Source organism: Pimephales promelas, chromosome 8 (genome assembly GCF_988280905.1).
Source record: "Pimephales promelas chromosome 8, fPimPro1.hap1.1, whole genome shotgun sequence".
Taxonomy (NCBI): domain Eukaryota; kingdom Metazoa; phylum Chordata; class Actinopteri; order Cypriniformes; family Leuciscidae; genus Pimephales; species Pimephales promelas.
Genome location: NC_142776.1, coordinates 16,387,980 through 16,405,795, shown reverse-complemented (window position 1 = coordinate 16,405,795; position 17,816 = coordinate 16,387,980). Strand labels below are relative to the sequence as shown.

Genomic DNA, 17,816 nt, shown 5'->3' with positions numbered 1-17,816 from the left:
CTGAGGCACCTAACCGACATCCAAGCAAGACACTGGCGTCAGCAACAACAGTGCTGGAGGAACTCAGGGCTTCCGTAGAAGGCTCAACTGAGAAAAATCGCACTTATCCAGTCGGTGGAGTGGAATGGCGAGCAAGCGAAGACACCTGAGCGGGTCCAGTACTGGCCGGGTCAGCGAGTACAAGAGAGGACACAGGCTCCACTCGGAGATTATAGAATCTAGCGAATGTGTTGGGTGTCACCCAGCCTGCAGCTCTGCAGATGTCTGCTAGCGAGGCACCATGCACTAGAGCCCAAGAGGAAGCCACACTCCGGGTGGAGTGGGCTGTCACACCAAGGGGGCACGGACGACCTTGCTGCTGGTAAGCCAAAGCAATGGTGTCCACTATCCAGTGAGACAACCTTTGCTTTGAGAGAGCCCTTCCCTTCTGGCTCCCACCATAACAGACAAAGAGCTGGTCTGAGGTCCTGAAACACTGCGTTCTGTCTACGTAAGCACGGAGGGCGCGTACTGGACAGAGCAGTGCCAAGGCTGGGTCTGCCTCCTCCAGGGGCAGCGCTTGCAGGTTCACTACCTGGTCCCGGAAGGGAGTGGTAGGAACCTTGGGCACATATCCAGGCCGGGGTCTCAGGATCACGTGAGAGTAGCCCGGCCCGAATTCCAGGCACGCTTCGTCAATGGAAAATGCGTGCAGGTCCCCTACCCTCTTGATGGAGGCCAGTGCAACCAGGAGCACTGTATTAAGCGACAGGAACAGAGACTTACCTTCAACTGCTTCGTGATATGCGGCAATGGCAGCCACATACACCTTCACCTTCGCTCCAACCCATCTAGCAGGAAGGAAACCACGACACTGATCGAGCATCTCCGGGGGTCTTCTCGGCGAGAAGAACACCAGTTGACAAAGAGGTTCCACTTCAACGCATAGACGTGTCTCGTGGACGACGCTCTAGCAGAAGTGATAGTAGCCGCCACCACAGGTGGCAGGGTACTTAAACCTGCCTCGACCCGTCCAGGAGCCAAACATGTAGCCTCCATAGATCGGGTCGAGGGTGCCACAGGGTGCCCCGTCCCTGAGAAAGGAGGTCCTTCCTCAAAGGAATTGGCCAAGGAGGTGCTGTCGCGAGGAGTATCAGTTCGGAGAACCAGGTCTTGGTGGGCCAGTATGGGGCGACCAAAATGACCTTCTCCTTGTCCTCCTTGATCTTGCACAGGGTACTTGCAAGAAGGCTCACAGGGGGAAACGCATATTTGCGTGGGCCCCGCGGTCAGCTGTGCGCCAGTGCGTCTGTGCCGAGCGTGCCCTCGGTCAGAGAGTAATACAGGGCGCAATGGGATGAGTCGTGGGAGGCAAACAGATCTATCTGTGCGTCCCTGAACTGATCCCATATCAGCTGGACCGACTGGGGATGGAGTCGCCATTCGCCAGAGACTGGACGGAGCCGTGACAGCCTGTCGGCTGCACAGTTCCGAACTCCTGGAATGTGGATAGCACGAAGGGACCTCAGGTGCCTCTGACTCCATAAGATGAGGTGGCGTGCGAGTTGCGACATACGGCGAGAGCGTATACCCCCTTGGTGGTTGATGTACGCAACTGTCGCGGTATTATCTGAAAGGACTCTATCGTTCAGACAATGAACGGTAGAGTCCGTGTTGACCCTTGAGCAACGCACGGAAGCGGTGCAGGGCAAGGCGTACTGCCAGCAACTCGAGGCAATTGACATGCATGAGGCGCTGGGGTCCTGTCCAGGAGCCCGCGGCTGCATGCCCATTGCACATGGCGCCCCAACCCGTGGCAGAGGCATCTGTGGAGACAACAACACCCCGGGAACACCGGCCCGTAGAAAGCTGAGGTTCCTCCACGGGGTGAAGGTCTGACGGCAGGTCTGAGTCACTGGAACTCTGAGCATACCGTGATGCCATGCCCACCTCGGGACTCGATCGCGAAGCCACGGCTGAAGCGGTCTCATATGAAGCAATCCGAGTGGTGTTGCCGCGGCTGAAGATGCCATGTGCCCCAGGAGCCTCTGAAAAAGTTTCAGTGGATCCGCACTCTTGCCCTCGAACTGTCGAAGACAAGTCAGGAGTGAGTGTGCGCGCTCGCTCGTAAGCTGCGCGGACATGGCGACCGAGTCTATCTCCATACCGAGAAAAGAGATGCTCTGCACGATCCTCTGAACCTGATAGTTCGGGCGACCCAACGGGACAGATTGGGGAGCTCTAACCAAGCCCCCAAAACTGATCCAGCGGAATCATCCAAGCCACAGGCGTCCCCCTGGAGGGGCAGTGGGGCGGAGAGATCGGCACAGGCGAAGGTGGCATAGCGACCCCGCGTGTGCGTCAAGCTCCGCGCCCTGACAGAGGAGACCAGGGAAGGACCAGCGTTCCAAGGGGGTCTGCTCTGCCAGGGGTCTGGCAATAGAGGGGGATGAGAGCGGTGTGGTCCGTAGACGGCACGCACTGTCATCCGCGCCCTCAGAGGTAGAGAAGGATGAGAGTGGCGAGGCACGGGGGCGTCGCACACTGCCATCCGGCTCTGTGTGCTCAGGGATGGAATGCAGCTCTTTGGAGGAAAGATTCTCCCCCAGCCCTCCACCGGGGGAAGGAGTGGGCCTGCAACCACTCCCTAAAGAACTGCAAGCCATATCTGTGCTGCCCGTAACGGGAGCGCAGCATAGCCTGGAGTACAGCGGGGCTGCAGGGCTGGTACGGGCAGGGGCGCCTCCCTGCGACCACCTCCACGGCACGGCCCGGTGCTGCTGGGGCCGGGCGGGAGAGGGCGGAAGTCGCAGGAGGGCACATTCGGCGGCAAGCGGACTGAGGCGTCTGAGCCGGCGGCTGGTTGGCAGCAGAAAGCCACAGGGTCAGACAAAAGCCACAGTCCACTTCTGGGCGGTCGAGAAATGCTGGGTAGAGTTCACGACCGCGCCGCCAAAGAGGCCTGCCTGGGATATGGGGAAGTTGAGGAAACTGGTTCACTCAGCCTCACAAAAATGTCTAACCACGCATGTGGACATCACCTGACTCAGGGAGCATGCGGTCACCTTCATCGCTCGTTAAGAGCAAGGTCGGTGATGGCAGGCAGCTCAAGCATGAGCCCTGAATCAGCCCTATCCTCGTGCATGTCACTGAACACCCATAAGGATGACAATAACATACAGTGAGGTGGCAGCCTGCCCCGCAGCTCTACAGGTCCCCTCCACCGGAGTAGACAAGAACCTACAGGCATTGGAGGGGTGCTTAGGGTTGCCACGCCAGGTGGAGGCGCTGTGGGGACACATGAGTGTTGTCACAGAACTCTCCACAGGGGGGAACCCCAGTGTACCCTAGACTGCGGCCTCTACGAGGTCAGGGAAGGCGGAAGAGGCCGCTGAGTGATCGTGAAAAGTCAAAGGATACTTCCACGATCTCACGGCCTTTTCATGCACATCCAGGAAGAAAGGATTTGGGTTCGCCACCCCCAAAAAACAATCATCAGCCTTAAGTGCTCGGGACATGGCAGAATTTTCCACACAAACCCGACACTCGTGGCTGCCCGGGAAAGCATAGCTGTGAACCCTGAATCAAACTCGCTATGCTAGCACATCCGAGGACAGCAGCACAGACGAGCCATCTCCAGAGGACTCCAGCTCACCTTGTGATGCGGCAATAAACATGATTTCATCAGCTGGGGGACCGAATGAGAACGCGGGACCGCGGGCGGGCCCCGCCCACTCACTCTGGACCACGTGGGTTGCAACGTGAAAGGCGGGGTGTGGACCGAGGAATTTTCGTCGGTTTAGTTCCAGACCTGACGTCTTTTGGTCACCCTGGCCACCAGCCGAAGTATTATCTCATGTGGAGAAAATAGTTCGGGTTGTGAATGAGGGGACTCTCACTCTATTGAGCTCACTGGGTCTCAACCGTTATACATTGCGATGATCACGTCCCCACTGAGAGAACGTGACACACCCACGAGCGCTGTCTGAGCGTGATCAAAGCCCAAACACGTCAAACAGTGCTCGTGCCCATCAGCTGACTCTATCAGAATACCGCACTCAGGAATACACGGGCAGATTGTCTTTAAAAAGACGCGTCTTTAAAAAGACGTGCCGCGTGCACACTCTTTCAGTGAAAGGAGACAACTCCACGGATGTTGAAGCGACCAGGGAGAGACACACACACTGGCAGACCACTGCTCAGATCGCAGGCAATGTGAAACTCGCTGGGTACCACCGTCACACCAACACCAGAGAGTTCGCTCGTCTCGAAGGGGTGAGTCACCGTAGTAAACTCAGATTGTGTGGCTTGTGGAGTGAAGAAGTTCTCTTGGCTCCGAAGCGAAAAAATACTGCGGTGGCGTCCGCTTCCTCCTTTTATACTCACGGGGTGAGGCGGAGATACGCTATGCAAATTCCGCAGACCCATGGCATTTCTTTGCCATTGGCTCGTTTTTTAATACTCGAAGAGGATTGGCTTTCTAGGCGAAACCCCCATTCTCCGTCATTCCGACGTAACTCGGAGTGACTACGAAAGGGAACCATTCATTTCAATGGCTTGCGCAAGAACGTTTTGTTGCTTCTTCGACCAAACCGCAAGCGGATCTAGCTAGACCATAAACAAAACAACAGACACGCCGGGCTTACAAGCCGGCTTTGAGTGGATGACGAGCGCGAGACGCCGAAATGGATCAGGACGCATGCAGCCCTGTTGCAAAAGCATGTGAAAAACTACAAAGTTTGCTAGGACAAAAAGACTGTTAATCACGCGATAAAAATATTAACGCTGTTAAAATGGGTTTTAAAATCTTTCTTGTGGCTCAGTGACACACTGGAATGAAAGGCTCATTATGCAGGTCATTATGCAGGTCATTGTCTTCTCAGGTGTGAATCACACCCCCACGCATATTGCCTTTACCAACAAACAGTGTCTTACAAAATTTAAAACAATGTATTGTTTTATGTGAATGATTATGCAGGACGATTTTCAGATTATTTTGAAGCAAAAACTTTAGGTGACAACATCCTTTAGTCAAAAGTCTGGTGGACACATTTAGTATGTGTTTTGTGGCCTTATTTTAGAAACTTTTTTCCAATAACCATGCATAAACCTTATTCTCTCAAAAATACAACCATGTACATACATGTTGCTCACATATTATGGTAGCCCTGTTTGTGCTAATTAGAGTGTAATTACACCCTTACCGTGTATATGTTTACAAGCAACTGAAATAAGCACAGATGTCAGGCCATGTCAAAACATCTCAAGGACCTCAAAAACACCTTAGACCCCAGAGAGTTAATGAGATGCTGGTTCCCCCATGGGAAGGACTAGACACCGCAGCCAGAAGCTTCACAGGCTGTGATGTGAAAGAGGAGTGGGAGGGCTACAAGGATTGACCCGGTGGGAGAGCTTCCACTGTAATCCTCAAATCACCCTGTGTATTAACCGAAGTAGCTCTCTGCTGTGTAGAAAGACCGGATCGGGGAATAACAGAGGGGACTTCACCTTTTTCACGGTATCTCAGTCTTTATCTCAACATTGCGATGGTTATCTGCCGGCAGTGGGTGCATGACTCATCAACGAACGCTTCCTCAGAATGCTTATGGCTCAGACACATGAGGCAGAGATTGTGGCTGTCAGATGGGGTCAGGAAACAACTACATCCAGAAAAACATGGGTGGAATTACTTGAAAAAAACAACAACGTCACACCCGTTTTTACTCTTTTAGCGAAAAAGCTCTTTAAATGTTGAAGCGCTCAGAGGAATAGCCGCTGAACTTAACAGAGAAAACACTCTGCAACCGCAACCTCGGCTAAAACACGCCATTACACCAACACAGAAACAGCTTTCCTCTTGTTCCGTAGACTCTCTGAAAGATGATTGAAGAGCAAACTGAAACAATGCCTGCTCGGCACTGAAGCAAAAGCTTAACGTGTTTGCAGGCTGCCTTATATGCCCGGAAGCAAGGAGTGGCTTGCGATGCAAATCTCACTCACCAATGTGCATTGGCTTGTTCTTTTACCACTCAAAGGTGATTGGGCTCTCAGGCGAGATCCCAATACCTTAGTTTAGTCTGACGTAACGTCGAATGTGACTGATAAGGAAGGAAACCTGTTGATACTGTGACTCAAACCTGAATTTATTTTCAAAACCTGAAGGTTTCTCTATGGTAACTTTATCTACCCCCCCCCCCCCCCCACCCCAACACCCCCTTTATTTTCCTCTTGCTTGAAAATAAAGTGATTTTCTTTTTTTACCTGGCTCACAGAGCTGATAACCTTCCTGTTCTGCCAACCGTTTGTGCAAGACATGGCCAAAGATTGTGGGAAGGAGGAGGACTGGGCGACAGATGGGAGGGAACTGAGGTGTGACCAGGGTGTAAGGCATCAGAGTCACACATCTGCTCTGCACACAACCATAACCTACAGAAGAGAAAGATTTACTTGACACTTAAGATAAAAAAAAAATGCCTGACACGTATTAATTAAATGAATGATTCAAATTAATAGCATCTCACACACACACACACTCATTTACGAAGAGAGAAAGAGAGAGAAAGAGAGAGAGAGAGAGAGAGAGAGAGAGAGAGAGAGAGAGATATGAATATGAATGTTGTTATGAATATGTTATGAAAAAAGTTTAATATGTTTTTATTCAGAACTGGTTCCATATTAAATATTTCTGAAACTGAATGACCTTAATCTTTGTGAGACTTAAATCAATGTAGTTAATAAATAGTTGTACATATGAAAATGTGTAGTTGTCGTCAGTCAGTAGGATTTTACTAAAATAAATCTGTTACCAACTTGTTTGTTACTCCAAAATGTCTGTGAAAGGTAATTAAGATGACAGTGAAAAAACATTTTGCAAGAAGTGTTTGAATTAAAAAAGAAAGAAATATTGTAACTATCTCACTGTTTCAAATATTTCATCTTCAAAAGTACTAAAAGAAATGTTAGTTGAACTATTAAGAATCAGAAATGCCTTCTGTTCCCCATGCCTAGTTATGAGTAAAACAGCTGAATGAGTTTGTCTTGTACTAACTGTCCAGTGATGTGCTGTTTTCGTCTTCCACACTGACCCACAGAGGGTTTCTGCTCTGCTGACAGGTGCTGACGATTCTCACCTCTCTCTGCTTCTCATTAGCTGCAGTTCTCTCCTGTGGACAGAAAACAAGTACTGAGGACTAATGTAACAGATATTCTACCACTCTGTGCTAACAATGCTTTTTTTATGACAAATCTGGACAAAAATCTAACATTACAAGTCTACAATAATCTTGTGCAATTCGTCTCTCTAATTTTGATGGCAAGAATGCATAACTCGTTTTTCTTTAATTAGTTTGAATGGTTTCTGTCTATGGCTAGTTTCAGAGTTATACGTTACACATTATTATTCACTCAACAAAGATCTTCATACCACACCCACAGTTCAATATTTTGGCGAGCATTTCCGTAATTCCACAGAATGGCGATAACAATCTAGACAAGAATTTGTTTCACACCTATTCATCTGAAACATGGACTAATGCATGACTAACCTATGACATGAATTATGACTAAACTATTAATTCGTCAAAGGGCAGCAATCAATTTAGAGTTCACTTAAGCATTGTGCAGCATTCCATTAACTTCATGTGTAATTGTTAAAACACTGAGAAAAATTGCATGTGAGCTTTATTAGTATAATCTTAATTAACACAAATCACAATAACATAAAGTTAAAGAAACAGAGAAAAATTATTTCTGCAATGACTATTTGGACTGTGTGAATTTACTGCTGGATTCTCACCTTTCTGTGAGTTTTGCGAGGGTAGGTCATATCCTCTATAGCTCTGATTAACAGCCTCTGTGCTCTGAAAAATGTGCAAAGATTATGTATCAGTGTGAGTGTCCGTGTGCAAAGTAACAGAAATATTGTGAAATATTATTATCATTTAAAATAACTGCAGTAAAATAACTACATTTCGAAATGTAATTTATTCCAGTGATGGCAAAGCTGAATTTTCAGGAGTGTTACTCAGTGCCACATGGTCCAATCATTTGAATATGTTTTGTGCTCAAAAACATTTCGTGTTATTATCAGTTGCAAACAGTAGCTTGATTTTATTGTAGAAACTGTAATACTTTTCTTTCAAGATTATTTTGATGAAAATTTTCATTTATTTGAAATAGAACTCATAACATTATAGATGTCTTTACTATCACTTAATTTTAAATTAAGATAAATTTAGAGCATACTTGCGAAATGAAAGTATTAATTTCTTGCAAAGCAAATAATAATAATAATAATAATCATAACTGACCACACACTTTTAAAAGGTAGCATAGATGATGAAACTACTTGTCTAATAGGTCCATGTTTTTACACACATTGTAAGACTTTAGAAAATGCCGGGAAGTCTATCTAAGGAATGGCCACTCCCTGAGAGGACAAAGGACCTTTTCTGGAAAAACATTTGAACTCTCTTTATTTGAGACGCAAGTCTCACCTCAGAATACATCTCTTTCCCACTTCCCTCACTCCCTATTTCTCATGCTGAGACCACCTGAAATTCACCCAAAAATCTATATGGTTTAATGTGAATAATTTTCATGCAGTATTACACATGTTTCATATCATTTGATGGTATCATTTCATGTCTATGTGTGACTGGTACAAAGGTATCATTCCCAAAGAAGTAAAACAAAAGGTAATAAAGTTTTTAAGAGTTTAGAGATAAATTGCACATGAAGGAGGGTGGGTCTTACAGGCAAATGGCCTCCTGTTCTCAAAGATGTAAACTCAATGTAAATTCCCATTGTTGGCAAATGTTTCCACACTGTAAAAAATGATCGTGATTTTAACAGTAAAAGACTGTAAAAATGCTACAGTGAAAAACTGTTAATTGGTTAACAGAAAGTTTCATGGTACATTTAATGTAATTTTACTGTAAAATACTGTTAAATTTACAGTTTTTGGAAGTGAAAAAAAGAAGTCATTGTATAATTTACAGTGAAAAAATGTAAATTGACTTTCCCACAATTCCCTGCGTGACGGTTCACATTTAATGTATTTTAACTGTTTATTCATAATTTTCTTAGTTTTTTTCTTATCAGTTATGTTCATAAGGGTTTTATGTTACATTTAACATTGTTAAATTAATTCTTATTTCATTTTTTAAATTTCAACATGTTACCATGATGGTGTTTAATGTTTGTGTGAAATACACTGTGCAGCTTCTATTTAGTAGTATGAACTTTCTTGTGGAAGTGCTGATAATGATGAGCTTTGATTGATCACTTGATTCTCATTACTGCTGTGATTGATGGCTGTCGGTGTATTGCACTTGATCAAAACAGATATCAATACTTCAAAATGTCAGTAAATTAACATTATATTATATAATTAATTACGGTTTATTGCTGTAAAATTAAATACGGTCAAAGTCTGTAAAACCTGAAATGTTGCTACCGTACTTTTAACAGGAAAACTCTGGTAACCACAGCTGCCGGAGTTTTCCCGTAAATTTAACGGACTTTTTTTACAGTGCATTTAAAACAACTTCTGCCTCCAATAAGTCTATAAAGGTGATTAATGTAAATTCCCAGTGTGAACTCATGTTTATTTTGAAAAGAGGTTTCTGCCTTGGTCTGCAGTGTTGTAGTACTCGAGACTCGGACTCGTCTCGGACTCGGTCTCGAGACCATATTTTAATGGTCATGGACTCGTTTGCATTTGGACTCGGAATTGACTCGTACTCGAACATTTTTTTTTTTTAGGACTCGTACTTATTCTCGAGTCCACTCGAGTTTAATTCAAAATATTTTTCATGATTATTAATGTATGTTAATAAAATATTTTTTTTAAATTGATTGACACGCCCAGTGATTGGTGATTTTCTAGTGCGCAACTGCACATGACAAATTGTAATAAAATTACTTTTAACACCACCTACTATGTGGCCTTTTTACCCTAAACTGATCATATTTTTTAATCTCTAAGTAAATTCAGTAAAATAAAAAAAAGGATTTCTCTAAGTAAATAAAAGTAAATTAGGTAATTAACCCTCACTGGTCTCGGTCTCGACTCAGACTCGACCATCTCTGGTCTTGGACTCGACTTGGACTTGACTTTCTATGGACTCGGTCTTGACTCGGACTCGGCTCTCTCTGGTCTCGGTCTCGACTCGGACTCGAGTGAGGTGGTCTCGACTACAACACTGTTGGTCTGTCTAGATAAAGAAATGCTACAAGAGGCTTGGCGCGATTTGTTGCTCAAATTGGCCCATGAATGCTGAGAGTCGCCGAGACATCACATCTTTCCTAATGTCAAGGTTTGCATCTTCTCTCCTTATTCCAGAGCATTTGATGTTTTGTTTCTATTATCTTTGAACTGATTAAGAAATTGACGTTACATTTACCTGACATAATATATTTTTACATTTGATTTTATTTTAACGGACTCAGGCATTATTTTCAGTAAAGAATAGTCAGACATTCGCTCACATTTAATGATGTACAGATATCATTAAAACCCTTTCATTTATGGAGTCAGATGAAATAACGAAAAAATGCATATGAGAAAATGTATTTCATTTAATCAAATTACTTTGCCATGTGGAAAGACACGCAGAGACCATCACCCGCTGATCGAAAGCCTCCATTGAGCTGGGCTTACACAATGATAATTGAAAAAATTGTGCTTTTCTTCTGAATCCCAGGAAATATACGCAGGAAAATTGTACATTGACTGGGTACATTTTACAATGTAAATATATATATATATATATATATATATATATATATTGCTAATAAAACTTACCTGTAATAGTTGGGTAGAGCCCCACTCTGAAGGTCTTCCAGGTGAGAAGGGTGCACATGACTGGCCCACCAGAAACCACCATTGGAAAGGTGAGTTTTTGTAACATGGACGATGTCGTTACACTTGACCGGCAGAGTTCCTGCTACATCGCCCGACAACGTCATATTAACACGGACATAGAAGGAATCACCCGACATCACTTCTCCATTTTTTAGCTGCTGTAGAAGATTCTCATAGGCTAGGAGAAAATCAGCAGATCTTTATTTTGGTTTAGTACATCTATGACCATAACGAGCAATCTTGACTATTTACAAGGTACATTAAATAAGCCATACCAAATCAAGTTTAAACATTATAAATCATTTTGGTTCAATTAATGAACACGTACAGTGGAAGTCTACATACACCTGTCAAAAAGGTCATGAATTAAGAAATCACACTTTCCTTGAGCATTTCAGAACTGGAAACGTCTCGGTTACGGATGTAACCCTCGTTCCCTGAGTAGGGAACGGAGACGTTACGTCAGAAGTGACGGAGAATGGAGGTTTCGCATGAAAGCCAATCCTCTTCGAGTATTTAACAACGAGCCAATGGCATGCAATGCCTTGGGGCTGCGGAAATTTGCATAGCGTACTCCGCCCTAGTCTGTGAGTATAAAAGGAGGAAGTGAACGCAACCGCAGTATGTCTTCGCTGAGGAGCCAAGACTGAACTAGGCGTCTACCCAGCGGTACAGCAGAAGTGGCAGGGAGACGTAACGTCTCCGTTCCCTACTCAGGGAACGAGGGTTACATCCGTAACCGAGACGTTCCCTTTCGTAGTCACTTCGAGTTACGTCAGAAGTGACGGAGAATGGGGGTCAGTGCCATTACGCCATCTTCAAGCTGTCTTCCAGTGCCCTGCAAAAGTCTTGACCCCTGACCTTACCTTTTTTTTTTTTTTTTTTTTTTACCGGGATCCTACTTTGACACAGGATTACCAAGGTACACTGGGAAACATATCCCGGGAGGGACATGCTACCAGATGCCTACCGAAGGAGGACTTACAAATACACATATGGCCGAAAGGACGCATATGGAGAACACTGGAGCACCAACCGCAGGTGGCTACTAGAATTTAACTCCAGGGGTGGCAGATGGCTTGCCAAGGGAAGACACATGCTCAGAGAGGCTTACAGTGGATAATACACATGAGACAGTTACCATAGGGAACCGTGCATATGGAGGCACCTAGCCAGCAACCAGAGTAACAAGAGTTGTGCCCGCATCATCGGTGCTGGAGGACTCAAGGCTTCAACGGAAGACACTGAGGAATATCGCACTTATCCAGTCAGAGGAGTGGAGTGGCGAGCAAGTGAAGACACCTAAAAGGGGCCAGTAGTGGTGGAAGCGAGTACGTGAGAGGACTCAATTCGCAGATTATAGAATCTTGCGAAGGTGTTGGGTGTCGCCCAGCCTGCAGCTCTGCAGATGTCTGTTAGCGAGGCGCCGTGCGCTAGAGCCCAAGAGGAGGCCACACTCCGAGTGGAATGGGCCGTCACACCAAGGGGGCACGGACTGCCTTGCTGCTGGTAAGACAAAGCAATGGCGTCTACTATCCAGTGAGACAGCCGTTGCTTTGAGAGAGCCCTTCCCTTCTGGCTCCCCCCATGACAGACAAATAGCGGGTCTGAGGTCCTGAAACACCGCGTTCTGTCTACGTAGGTGTGGAGAGCACGTACTGGACAGAGCAGTGCCAAGGATGGGTCTGCCTCCTCCGGGGGCAGCGCTTGCAGGTTCACCACCTGGTCCCGGAATGGAGTGGTGGGAACCTTGGGCACGTATCCGGGCCGGGGTCTCAGGATCACGTGAGAGTAAGCCGGCCCGAACTCCAGGCACGCTTCGTCAACGGAGAATGCGTGCAGGTCCCCCACCCTCTTGATGGAGGCCAATGCAACCAGGAGTGCTGTCTTCATGGACAGAAACTTTAACTCTACCGATTGCAAAGGCTCAAAGGGAGGCCTCTGCAGAGCACTTAGAACTACTAAGAGGTCTCAAGAGGGTACGAGGGGAGGACGAGGCGGATGTAGCCTCCTCGCTCCCCTCAGGAACCTGATGACCAGGTCGTGCTTCCCTAAGGACTTACCTTCTACTGCTTCATGAGAGGCGGCAATGGCCGCGACGTAAACCTTAAGGGTGGAGGGCGACAGCCTGCGCTCCAACCCTTCTTGCAGGAAGGAAAGCACGACACTGATCGAACATCTCCGGGGGTCTTCTCCGCGAGAAGAGCACCAGCTGACGAAGAGGTTCCACTTCAACGCGTAGAGGTGTCTCGTGGACGAAGCTCTAGCGGAAGTGATGGTTGCCGCCACCGCAGGTGGCAGCGAACTCAAACCTGCCTCGTCCCGTCCAGGAGCCACACGTGCAGTCTCCAGAGCTCGTGACGAGGGTGCCACAGAGTGCCCCGTCTCTGAATGAGTAGATCTTGTCTCAGAGGAATAGGCCAAGGAGGTGCTGTCGCGAGGAGCATGAGTTCGGAGAACCATGTCTTGGTGGGCCAATAGGGGGCTACCAGCAAGACCTGCTCCTCGTCCTCCTTGATCTTGCACAACACCCGTGCAAGAAGGCTCACTGGGGGAAACACATACTTGCGTGGGCCCCGCGGCCAGCTGTGCGCCAGTGCATCTGTGCCGAGCGTACCGTCGGTCAGGGAATAAAACTGGGCGCAGTGGGATGAGTCCCGGGTGGCGAACAGATCTATCTGTGCCACCCCGAACTGGTCCCAAATCAGCTGGACCATCTGGGGATGGAGTCGCCATTCGCCGGAGATAAGGCGGATCCGTGACAGCTCGTCGGCTGCCAGGTTCCGGTCTCCTGGAATGTACACTGCACGAAGGGACCTCAGGTGCTTCTGACTCCATAACAAGAGGTGGCGGGCGAGCTGCGACAAACGGCGTGAGCGTAGACCCCCCCTGGTGGTTGATGTACGCTACTGCAGTCGTGTTGTCTGAGCGGACAAGTATGTGTTGACCCCTGAGCAACGCTCGAAAGCGGTGCAGGGCCAGGGGTACTGCCAGCAGCTCGAGGCAATTGATGTGCATGAGGCGCTGGGGTCCTGTCCAGGAACCCGCGGCTGCATGCCCATTGCACATGGCACCCCATCCCGTGGTAGATGCATCCGTGGAGACAACGAGATGCCTGGAAACTCGCTGAAGAGGGACACCGGCCCGCAAAAAACTGAGGTTCAACCACGGGAAGAAGGTTCGGCGGCACGCTGGAGTCACTGGAAGTCGGAGCGCCATGCCCACCTCGGGACTCGATCGCGAAGCCACAGCTGAAGCGGTCTCATATGAAGCAAACCGAGTGGCGTTGCCGCGGCTGCGGATGCCATATGCCCCAGGAGCCTCTGAAACAGTTTCAGTGGAACCGCACTCTTGCCCTCGAACTGTCGAAGACAAGTCAGCAGTGAGTGCGCGCGCTCGCTCGTGAGCTGCGCAGACATGGCGACCGAGTCTATCTCCATGCCGAGAAAAGAGATCCTCTGCACGGGGCAAAGTTTGCTCTTTTCCCGGTTGACCCGAAGGCCCAGACGGGCTAGGTGCCGGAGCACCAAGTCTCTGTGTGTTCGCAAACCTGTTCTCGAGAAAACCTGCAAGGTGCTCATCGCATGCAGAGCGGTGGCCGCCTGTCCCGCCGCTCTATAGGAACGCGCCGCCATAGCAGACGAGAACCTACAGGCTTTGGATGGGTGCTTAGGAGGACCACGGGAGGAGGCGCTCTGTGGACACAGCGCATCGCAACAGAACGCTCCACCGGGGGCATCCCAGCGTACCCACGGGCGGCCCCACCATCGAGGGGAGGAAAGGCGGGGGAGATCAGAGCGCGCTCTCGAGAGGACAAAGGAGCCTTCCAAGAGCGCGTCAGCTCCGCATGCAACTCGGGGAAAAAAGGTATTGGGGTTGGCTGTGGCCTTGCCGCGGCAGCCTTGCCCAAAAACCAATTATCCATCCGTGAGAGATCGGGGCAGTTCCACTCTAACCCGAGTGGGTTCCACTCTAACCCGATACTCACGGCGGCCCGAGAAAGCATGGCCGTCAACTCGGGATCAGACACGGGCAACGCTGGCACTCCCGAGGAAGGCAACGCAGCCGCATCCTCATCTCCCGAAGAATCAAGCCCGCCTTGTGATGCCGCGATCGACATCGCATCATCATCTGGAGCGCCGAACGAAACAGACGGTACCTGCGAAGAGGTAGACGGCTGAATCGAAGCGGCGCTCGCTGGCTCTAACACTGGGGCGGGGGGTGTGGCCCGAGGAATCGTCGGGGCTTTGTTCCACACCGTCACCGTCAAATCACCCTGTCCGCGGGTCGACGAGCTTCTCGTGGAAGAAGCTGATCGAGAAGCGGGGACGGGGACTCTCACTTTAGTCAGATCATTGAGTCTAGATCTCAGTGTAGAGATGGTCATGTTCCCACAGAAGGAACATGAGTCATCCACGAACGCTGCTGCTGCATGCTGAATGCCCAGGCATACAGAGCAGCGATCGTGACCATCAGAAGATGACATGAATCGACCGCACCCAGAAGAACACGGGCGAGACATCTTTAAAAAGACGTGCCACGTGCAGCTCTTTCAATGAGAGGAGGAAATTCACTCTTTCAGCGCTGAGGCGACCAGGGAGAAGCGCAAAGTCTGGCAGACCACTGCTCAGATCGCAGGCGATGCAGAATCTCGCTGGGTACCGCCGTCACACCAACACTGAAGAGAACGCTCGTCTCGAAGAGTCTTTGGATCAGTGAGAATGGCTTTAGGAGTGAAGAGTTCTCTTGGCTCCGAAGCGAAAACATACTGCGGTTGCGTTCACTTCCTCCTTTTATACTCACAGAGTAGGGCGGAGTACGCTATGCAAATTTCCGCAGCCCCAAGGCATTGCATGCCATTGGCTCGTTGTTAAATACTCGAAGAGGATTGGCTTTCATGCGAAACCCCCATTCTCCGTCTCTTCTGACGTAACTCGAAGTGACTACGAAAGGGAACTTACTTTTTAGTCCAAAAAACAGCTTTTTATTGTAGCCAAGACCAGAGAACAACTCAGAATGTGCTTATTTATAATGTCGCCTCTGCAATTTCCCAAGGATCCTAATGCTAGGAATGTAGTTATTTCAACAATATAAAAGTCTCAGTTGAGCATTATTTATTTGTATTTGATACTTTTCACTGTGGATTCTGTGTAACACAGTTGCAATTTTGGTGCAAGCTTTGCAGACTTTTATGATATGGACTCAACAGTAACGCCACAAAAGTAACTGTTAATTCAAATGCCTGATCTGTGACTCTGGACCAGTGATTTCTGATATGTAATGATGTTGTCATTGTGTCAGTAAATCAAACCAGTGACTAAACGGTCAACTTCACATTGTTTCTCTAAGTAGGATGAAAATAATCTGTTATTTAAACTGTGATTCAATTATATATAGAAAGCGATCTTAGAATGCTCCCTTTGGGGTTGCCAAACAAACAGCATGAGTTTATCAATAACTGAGTTCTGGACTCCCACAAAAACTCCCCTTAAAATCAATGACGAATCTCTTATTTATATTGTGTTTGCACTGTTAGTTATGATTAAAGCATTCGCGAGAGTGGAGAAATTGAGTTACAATGACAAGATCACTACATTCATGCGCTCAACATGTCTTTGATACATGGGCTACAATGTTCATTACTGCAACCTTTCATGCCACGATCTAAATATAATGCTATAGATCTATAGAATGCTATTAGATCTATAGATCCTCAAAGCACCACGAAAAAACAAGTTACCAATGGGTCTCTCCCTAAAGACATACCACCCAAAAGGAATCGTAGCGTAGCCTCGGGAGAACCAAAGTGGACAGTGGAACCGGGGATTGAACCACCAACCTTTCAGTTTGTAGACAACCTACATGAACCACTGAGCCACTGTCAAAGCAATCAGAATTGTAACAAGCGCTGTATAAATAAAGGTGACTGGACTTGACTTGACATAGGAACCACCTCAGAGTGGAGTCTTCATTCCCCAGGCCTCAGCCCCTGCGTCAACAGGATGTCTGCTCCCTAGTTTTGGCACCCAGGGAAGAAAGCTGTTCTGGCTGAGCTAAGATCAACCATTCGTCTATGTAGTTTAGTGTACAAATGGAGTCGCAAAAGAACCAGTGCTGCATCCACGCATTCATTGTCATGATGTGGTTTTGTGTCTTTGTCTTTGTATTATTAGTGGTTCCCTGTCTATTGAGTTTTCCAGGTGTTTCCTATTGTCCACGCCCCCTTGTTACCTTGTTAAGTTTGCTTGTCTGATTATTTAAGCCCTGTGTTTCTGTCTTAGTTTGTGAGTTGTTGAACGTGTGAAGTCGATGTTAGTCGCTCCTGTGTCTGAGTCCTGTTTCTGAGTCTTTGTTGAAATATGTAGTTTGTCTAAATAAAGCCTATACACTGCGTTTGGATCCAGCCTCCTTCCCGTGTTTCTGCCACACAACGGTACCGGCATCACATTCATGAAAGTGTGGATTGACAAGTTTAGGCTAAAAGGAAAAACTTGATATTGATACGCCCCAAAAACAAACCTCAGAAACTTCCTGTGCTGTTGAACGATGGATAAATGGAAGTATGCATCCTTGAGATCTATTGACAAACCAGTCAAACCTAAGTTGTTTCTTCTAGCAGAGACTTTATTTGAATGTTGTCCTTCTACAAGAAGCTCTACATTCTTATTTAGAGTATTTGTGTTGTTTATCGATCTCCTGGCAAGCCTTCTCTCAATTAAACATACTATTTCTCCGCACCTGCTATCTGGCTCTCTTACCTCATGACAGCCTGACCTGCCTGTGCAATGCAATGCATTTATTCAGTTTGAAATAACGAGGAACACAATGTTACATTCATGTATACAGGTTTGAATTTGGCAGACATTTTATCTAAAGTGACTTACATTGCATTCAAAGTATACATATCAGTTCATGCATTCCCTGTGAATCAAACCCATGAATTTACCATTGTCAGCGCAATACACTACTC

General features: G+C 47.4%; 1 protein-coding gene across 3 annotated transcripts in view; it reads right to left on the bottom strand.

Moving 5' to 3' along the window:
• The window catches only part of LOC120486146 (caspase recruitment domain-containing protein 14), a 66,486-nt gene that overhangs the window by 18,030 nt on the left and 30,640 nt on the right, over positions 1–17,816 (bottom strand). For all 3 annotated transcript variants that reach the window (XR_016169467.1, XM_089134084.1, XM_089134085.1), the window contains exons 16-19: positions 10,787–11,024; positions 7,775–7,838; positions 7,028–7,142; positions 6,241–6,405 (exon numbers count right to left, since the gene is read on the bottom strand). Coding sequence is in view for 2 of the 3 variants with exons in the window: in XM_089134084.1 (XP_088990210.1) it covers positions 6,241–6,405; positions 7,028–7,142; positions 7,775–7,838; positions 10,787–11,024 (582 nt within the window). In the remaining variant the exon portion in view is untranslated. The remainder of the gene's footprint in view (positions 1–6,240; positions 6,406–7,027; positions 7,143–7,774; positions 7,839–10,786; positions 11,025–17,816) is intronic.